The 8,334-nt window shown below is 43.9% G+C and overlaps 1 protein-coding gene across 1 annotated transcript; it reads right to left on the reverse strand.

Moving 5' to 3' along the window:
- Nucleotides 1-3,204: 3,204 nt before the first annotated feature.
- On the reverse strand, nucleotides 3,205-8,192 carry LOC146295007 (secretagogin-like). Its single transcript, XM_084695499.1, has 11 exons — nucleotides 8,037-8,192; nucleotides 7,856-7,926; nucleotides 7,572-7,664; nucleotides 7,138-7,227; nucleotides 6,866-6,922; nucleotides 6,683-6,760; nucleotides 6,089-6,144; nucleotides 5,749-5,794; nucleotides 5,612-5,671; nucleotides 4,427-4,495; nucleotides 3,205-3,955 (listed from the first exon to the last, which is right to left on the reverse strand). The coding sequence occupies exons 1-11, from the start codon at nucleotides 8,104-8,106 to the stop codon at nucleotides 3,830-3,832; spliced, it is 816 nt and encodes a 271-aa protein (XP_084551625.1). The 5' UTR covers nucleotides 8,107-8,192; the 3' UTR covers nucleotides 3,205-3,829.
- Between the last annotated feature and the right edge of the window lie 142 nt (nucleotides 8,193-8,334).

Consider the following 8,334-nt stretch of genomic DNA (forward strand, 5'->3'; position numbering starts at 1 on the left):
GAACATTCAGAGTAGTCTCCATTGACTTGAGATGTAGCACTTTCTCGAAGCTGCCTGTGGAGGGCGATGGGGCTGCATCCTAATTCATTATGTTTAAATGTGAGAGAACTTGAGAGGAAATGCGTCCCTCGGTGTCGGACGAGCCATTAAAAGACACTCCATCTGGAAGAGATGCGAGATGTGTCTAGACTGATTGAGGTTAGAGTTGCCATGAAGTAGTAATACTGTGGATGATGTGATTGTGGATCATCCTCCTCTCTTTTCCTTTCTCTTCTCTCTTTTTCCACTTAAATTTGTCATCTCTGTCGGTCTGTTTTCTCTCTCTCTTTCTCTCTCTCTCTCACACACACACACACACACACCATCCTTCATGACTTCCCCATGTCACCCCCATCTCCCCATGTCTCCCCCTGCCCCCCCCCCCATCACCCCCCGTGACCCCCTGTATCACTGTCCCCTCCCTGCACCCTCACTCAAACCCTTCTGTGATTGTCTCCTTCCCTCACCACACACATGCACACACACACACACACACACGCTTACATACAGACACACAAACAGACACACAGTCACGCACACACACACAGCTGGCTGGGGGCCTGGGGGAGGACTGTCAGTTTAACCACAGGGACAGAAACAGATAATGACCAGGGTGGAGGGGTCAGGAGGAGGGGTGGGGGGGAGGGGCATCTGTGTGATTACCCCCCCCATCCCCGCCAGGGATAGCAGCTGTCAGAAAGCTGTGGGAGGGGGAACCACCTATGGGGGGTATCAGGCTAGTGAGCAAGGGCACACCTCTCCGCTGGCTAACCCAGGCTGGGTGGGTGTGTGGGGGAGGGCTGGGTCACTCAACTAGGGTGGGTGTGTGGGGGTGTGTGGGGGTTCACTCAATTTAATGGTGCCCATTCCTGGAGCCGTCCCAGGGTGGTGAACCAGGGCGGTACCAGAGCAGGAGTGTTTAGGAATGATGGCTTTAACTGTGCATTTACCAAGAGAGGGTTCAAATCCCTCACTGTGCATCTCTTTGGATGAAAGATAGATTGATAGATAGTTGGCTAAATCCATTGTTGTGCTGTAAGCCAGGACTGTACCAGAGTGTCCTGTCCGATATCTGCACCATGCGTTCACGTCAACACAGTAGACTCTGAGAATGGTTTGCCGCATGTGTCGAGTTTCAAAGTTTGACCCGTCGTTTTCAGACTGCAGATGAAGCCGCAGCGTCTAGCTTGGCTTCCTCCATGACTCATCGCCTCGCACAAATAGCTGCTCAGCTGCACCCACTTCCGTCAGACGGATCAGAGTTCAAAACCTCCACTCGTCTCTCCGCGCATCCCAAGAGGAAACCACGTTTGACCGCCATGACTAGGGCCTGTCTGTCTGATTTGATCCATACCCTGCTGAGGCACCATGGGACTGTTTCAGTGGGCAGCTAGTTGATATAATGATTAACCTCAAGACAGCTGTCCTCTGTAATTCTCTCTGCCTCTAAGTGGCTGTTTAGTGGGCATGGTTCCTCCTCCCTGTTCTCCCAGCATCTGTTAGGATGTGAGATATAGAAGCAAGCCTGGTCTGGTTGCTCGGCAACATTTTACATTAAGGTTACAACTACCACGGAACTACCCAGGTTGAATGTTTCAACGTTGAAACAACAACATCACCGTCAGCACCATCACCGCTATGTGGAAGTATGGATCTCATCACCTATAGCAACAGGATCCTAAATTGGCTCAACGCTAACCGGTGGCTGACTGTCACTCAATAAAGTAAAATAAATGTGTGAACAATTGTCAAACCGAGTTATCACACAACGTGTCATGAAACTCTATTCATCCGGTTTTAATCCGGAAATTCCACATAATGGCAACCAACCACCACATGGAGACATGAATCCACTTAGAGGCTAAATTTAGCTAACCTACCATCCACCAAAAGGCATTCAGTTGGCAAAAGCTAGCTATGTCCAATAGTAACTTGCTTCCATAAAATATCCAAAAGTACATGGGCTTCTCACCCTTCACATATGGTTCCTAGGTAATCACATAGCAAAACTTATGGTAACAACACCATAGTTAAATAGGAACTGCTATGTAGTTACACTTCATCACAGTTTATTTGTTACACAAGTGAAACTTGGTATGGGGGTAGTTGCTCTTTGCAGGGGTAATTGGATGGCAACATTGATCTTGTCATGGTAACACAACCTTCTACTGCCCCTTTACAACATCCACTCCTTCATACTATACCTCCTTATATTTTTAAACTAACCCATCCCACTAAACTATTTAATTACATGGCAAGTTATATGTAATTGTAGTGTTGTTTCTATAGGTATTGCTATGTAGTTACGTTTTAGTCAGTAAAACCTTATTGCTTTGTAATGACATAGTAGCCTAGTTACTGTAATGTGATGATGTTAATGTCAAGTGTTGATTTGCTGTTGCATAGTAGTTAATGCATGACTTTAATGATATTTAGTGACATGGTAGTTAATGTAACCTTGTTGCTATGCAGTAACAGTGAATGCTACTTACTGTAATGTGATTCCATCAGCTGTAGCACAGCTCAACAACAACACCAGCCGAGGAGTTCATTCTCAAGAGAGACATTTGTCTCCCTGCATTTGACCAAACAGCAGCCTAGAGTAGACAATACAATAGGTATGGCTCATTGGTGGAGTGTTTGCAGTGCAGATCTAGAGGTTTCAGATTTACACTGTACATGGTTTTGGATAAAAGCGAAATTCATATGTTACATGTTTACAGACTTCAGAAAACCTTTTAAAGCCCCACGCCCCTTAACTACACATGGTCTGGTGTTTGTCTTTGGATCTGTTACATGCTTTGCAGCTCAATACGTTTCCATAGCGCCATCGCTGACATGTGAATGGTGTGGTTTCTAGGTATCTCGGGAAATAAACGTCTGAGAAAGCCATCATGGAGCTCAACTGTTGTGAGGACTGCTATCATGGTGGCTAATGGTCCTTTCAATCTCCCTTTCTAAAGACACCTACTCTGTCACACTGCGTGCAATCGCACATGCTTGACATCATTCCATTGTGGTGAAAGCGGCTTGGATTTACGTGATTGGCTTGTGGTTTTAGACCTTGATGACAAACTGGTTCTCTGGATAAGAGCATCCGCTAAATGACTAAATGTAAATTGTATACACTGGTGAAAACATAGACTGGAGACTATTGTTGAAGCTGAATGAGCTTTATATATGATCCCTTACCTAAAAACAGGGATGTCACAAAAGCAAAGACACACAATAGCAAATACATTACATTAAGGCCAGTCACTGGCATCACATGTCCATACCCACTAAACAAACTGTCAATCTGACATTTTTTATTATGATTTTGATTCAATATCCATGAGACCAACAGAACAAGCATTGCAATATCACCGCTATCACATAACCTATCACAGATGTTATCGCCACTTATTTAGTGTGGATGTTTTCAAGTAATGTGCATTCAAGCTATTGTGAGAACAGAAACCGTGTATAGGCTTTGACCATTTTTTTTATACATACAATAAACGGACTTACTGCACACCAGGTAGGAACATCAACAAAGTAACAACAAATCACAAGATTGATGTTTTACTTGAGTGTCTATGAGATGACCAAAAGAGTCCACATCATACCACCTCTACTTTCTGCTTCCACCTCTACTTCCTGGACCACAATGCAATGCTCTTTGGCTGTCAACAAGCTACTGCTGCATGCTACCACGGCAACGAGTTAGCTGTTATCTTCCGGCGCTAGCTACAGTGGGGAGACAGGAAGTTATTATGGCCGCCGGATCCTAACGTTCCCCAGTGGATCATTAAGTGAGTTTGAGGCCAAGGCACAGGGCCAGCTCATTTTTCTGGATTTTTCCATCTCCGTTCATGTCGCAGTGGCCCAGAAGAACCTTCCGGAACTTATCCAAGTCTGTTCCGCTGATGCTAGGCTGTAGGGGGTCACATGGAGAGTGAGTCAACTCTCAAGCCTGTTCATAACTACTCAACATCGTTCAAAACGTCAAAACATGGGCACAATCACAGGGACTGCTCATAACGTATCCTAACATCACTTACAACTCCTTAAATAGTAACCATCCCCCTCCTTTAAATTACATGACCAAACACCTATAATCATTGAATGTATTATGTCTGAGGCACCTTATTTAGTCTCTCAACAGAAGCTACTCATTCATAATGTTGAGCCCTTCAGGCTTTGAACCTAACCCAAACATTATAAAGATCTAGAACAAACTATGATTCTGTGGAGAACCGTGTCTCATCAAGACCCTAAGTCTGTGTTACTGTGGAGAACCCTGTCTTGTCTAGACCCCTAACCCTGTGTTACTATGGAGAACCCTGTCTTCTACAGATGTAAACCTCTACTCAGTGGGCAGTGTGAGGAGCTGTTACTGTGGTACCTTCACCAGCTCCATCATGTCCTTGACGAACCCATCCACCTCTGGGCCTTCCAGCTCTCCTGTCTTACTCTGTAAACAACAACCAATGATTAGATTCAGGTGTTCCACGTTAGATTTGAATGAAAGCTTACCAGGCGGTAGTCATACAGGAAGAGGACTGGAAAGTTCCAAAGGATAACACCATCTAACCTTCTCCAGCTGGGGGATCAGCATGACGTCAAAGTCACATCATGACGTCAAAGTCACATCATGACATCACTGTCACATCCTGACATGACAGTCACAGTGTGACATCACAGTCACAGCATGACATCACAGTCACAGTGTGACATCACAATCACAGCATCACATCACAGTCACTGCAGGACTTCACAGTCACATCATGACATCACAGTCACAGCATGACATCACAGTCACAGTGTGACATCACAGTCACAGCATGACATCACAGTCACTGCAGGACTTCACAGTCACATCATGACATCACAGTCACATCATGACATCACAGTCACAGTGTGACATCACAGTCACAGCATGACATTACTGTCACATCATGACATCACAGTCACATGACTTCACAGTCGTAGTATGAGATCACAGCATAACATCCCTGTCACAGCATGATTTCACAGGATTTCACAAGATAACCCCATTCACAGCTAGCCTGACGTTGTCATACTCATAATTCTAGTCAGAATATGAGTCTGATAACTCTCCGTTGGGCTGTGACTATGGGGCGTGTTTCAACCGCACTCGTAAAACAAATGCCTCTTCGCTCAATTGGATAGACCTACAACCAATCAGAGCAACGTAATATGTTGTTTGTTGAAAACAAATTCAACCCAAGTGCTCTTTCGTGACGTTGTTGATTACGTTACTATTGATCATCTGTCCATCATCGTATAAAGCCCGCCCTGGCAATTTCATTGGTCTGCCCAGATCCTGTTTTATATAGTTTGTCCCCAACACGAGCCCCTCCAGACCCAACTTCCCGACCAAATTTTTTTGTGGGCGGAGATAAGTTTGGCTGGCAGCCAGGCTAATTCACAACATGAGATCAATCAGAATAGACAGTATGACATCCCTGTCACAATCTGGCATTACTAACAGTTTGACATCACAGTCTACAGGAAGTCTTACAGAATAGACTAATAAACGGCCTAGAAGTTTCTTGAGATGACTTACGACGTCGTAGTGAGCGAAGATCTTCTCAAAGTCCCTCTTCCTGTCCTCCTGGCTACAGGCCTGGAACACACAGAGGGTGACCACCATGCAACCACCTCCCCCTCCCCTCTCCCACATCAAGAACTTTCTAGACTTACATCCATCTTGAACTTCAGCAAGAAGTTCTCTTTCAGAGACAGGATTCTGTAGAGTACAGAAAGACCTGGTTAAGCCTGTGCTGTCAATGATCAAGTGCAAAATAAGAGTAAATCAATTGTTTTCTCTGACACCAAACAAGCTTTCGTATGGAACTTTTTCTAACAAAAAAAAAGAAGATTCAAGGTTTAACGTTCTAGGTTCCCTTTCCAGCTCTTTATTATATGGTTTGAGGTTCTAAACAGAACACCTGAAGAGACCTACAGAATCAGAGTGTTCTGCTGCTACTGTTACAAAGACGTTCCATATTCAGGGTGTAGGATGGTTTGAGTGGAAATCTACCTGGCAAGGTCATTCAGGTCCAGGCGGTCATCTTTATTCCCGTCAAACATCTTCATCTAGCAGGAGAAATGTAGATGTACATGAGGTGGGCGCAGTGACTGAAGATGCTACAGACATTTCCTACGACTGTAATAGTTCCAAACATTGATATTGATATTCACAGCCTTTAGATCTACGTTAATCTCACAGAGCGCAGTTTAGGACAGTCTGTGGTCAGCTAAGTGTTATATCACTCGCTACAACCCTGATGTTCTATATGCATATGTTCTCCTCTTCAGATCCTTATGAGACCAACTCTCTAGTCACAATCTCTCTCTGTCTGCATCCAGACTGAATATGGCTCTATACTAGGTACCTATAATATAACAGTACAAGTACAGTTTAATATAATAATTATTATATAATATTCAATCTCACTAAAATGTTCAACGTACACAACCACTAAACTGATCATCACTGTGTTGTCACTGTGGGAGAGGAAGACGATTGGCTGAGGCTAAATACTACTTAGAACCAAGAACTTGACCCAGAGGTGATTGACAGCTGCTGTAAATCCCTAAGTGGAGGCAGAGAGAAGGGGGCAAGGCTTGTTACCATGGTGATTGTGTATTCCTCCAGCTTCTCAGGGCCAATGGTCTTCTTGTGCTGGAGGAACAGGTCCTGCAGGAAACTCTGTCAGATTCACAGGAAGTCCACATTAATTAAACAGGGGCCAAGCAAGACAAGGTGTCCAAAAATGTAATAACTTGTTATGCTATTTGAGGATGAGGTTTGTACCTTGAGCTCTACAGCTGAGATGTAGCCACTGCTGTCTACATCATAGCTCCTCCAGATCTGAGAGAATCACAACACCGCTCTCGCAATTCACGCAGTCCAATATTGAAGTTCAACACTTTCATTGTATTATTTATGTGTATTTGAATACATCCCTCTAGGGATCCTTAGAGATATATATAATATCGAAACTCAACAGCACCAACCTGTACTTATAGTGTACTGTATATCTACATATGGTTGCAAGCCCGTTTCTGTTTGACCTTTGACCTCACCCTCATAAACTCCACACTGTTGTCCAACGGTGTCTCTCGACGGAACAACAACAGGAAGTTCTCATCCTCGGGAAGCATCATGGTGGCCAGCTGGACAGAGGTAAACAGCCAATCAGACACCAGTACCAACAAAGGAGGGCTGTCAGTTTTTACTAAGATCCTGCCGCCACACGTCTACATGTGAACAAGCACAATCTGGTTCTATGGACAGGGTCACTAGCAAGGAAACACCAGTGAGCCAGTTCTCAGAGTAAGCAACTTTACAAAGGCTTCGCCCATGATCAATATCTGCAGGATGAGACACATCGACTGATTACCCATGAGTCTTTGTGTATTTTCTAGTTTGAATATATCAAAACTGGAAAATGTATATATTAGATCTATAAATCCTCAACTAGATCAATAAATTCGTTGAGAAGAGAAGGACGCGGCACCTCTTGTATCTGCAGACGGCCGTCCGATGTGATGTCGTAAGCGGACATGAACCTGTCTCTGAGTCGTCTCACTTTTTCTTCCGAAATGTCATCCTTAGTGGGGAAAACAATAACTTCACATATGCGCCATCTTCTTTCACTCGATAACGATTTGAAAGTATTTTTTGTAGAAAGACGGACGGAGAGAGATATAGAAAGGGGGGAAAAGAAATAGGGGGGAGGTTTAAGTTATTTTTGTGGATACTGGCGTTTTGCATGACAAAGTTATGGAATATTGTACTCACGCTCATCCCAAGTTTCTTCATCATGTGTCGAAAAAAGTTATCTAACTCCTTTCCTTCAATGTAACCGTTATCTAAATAGACAAACAATATTTTAATATGAATAAATTCGGTCATAAATGAATTAATTTCCATTTCTATTTAGTTTGCAACCAGAAATAACGAATCAAGACAGCAATCCTACCGTCAACATCAAAGTGCTGCCAAATCTGTAAAAAGCTCGCCGCGTCCAATCGGTTAAAAGCGCTGTCCATGGTAGCGCGCTCAAAGCTCCACTGCGCCTAAAAAATGTGCACTCAAAAGATTTTTAAAGAAGAAAAAAACGTTTATCCACAACAAACAAAACCCGAATAAATGTATTTATCAGTTCGAAGAAGTTGGTTGTGTGCTGGGCTATCCTTTTTGGTGGTTATGACAGAATCACTTTGACTACACTAAGTGAGCTCTGACAGCGACTTGCGTCTCCCAGGGGGGAGTTTCTA

This window comes from Hypomesus nipponensis, chromosome 4, assembly GCF_054491055.1.
Source record: "Hypomesus nipponensis isolate SF chromosome 4, ASM5449105v1, whole genome shotgun sequence".
In the NCBI taxonomy this organism is placed as follows: Eukaryota; Metazoa; Chordata; class Actinopteri; order Osmeriformes; family Osmeridae; genus Hypomesus; species Hypomesus nipponensis.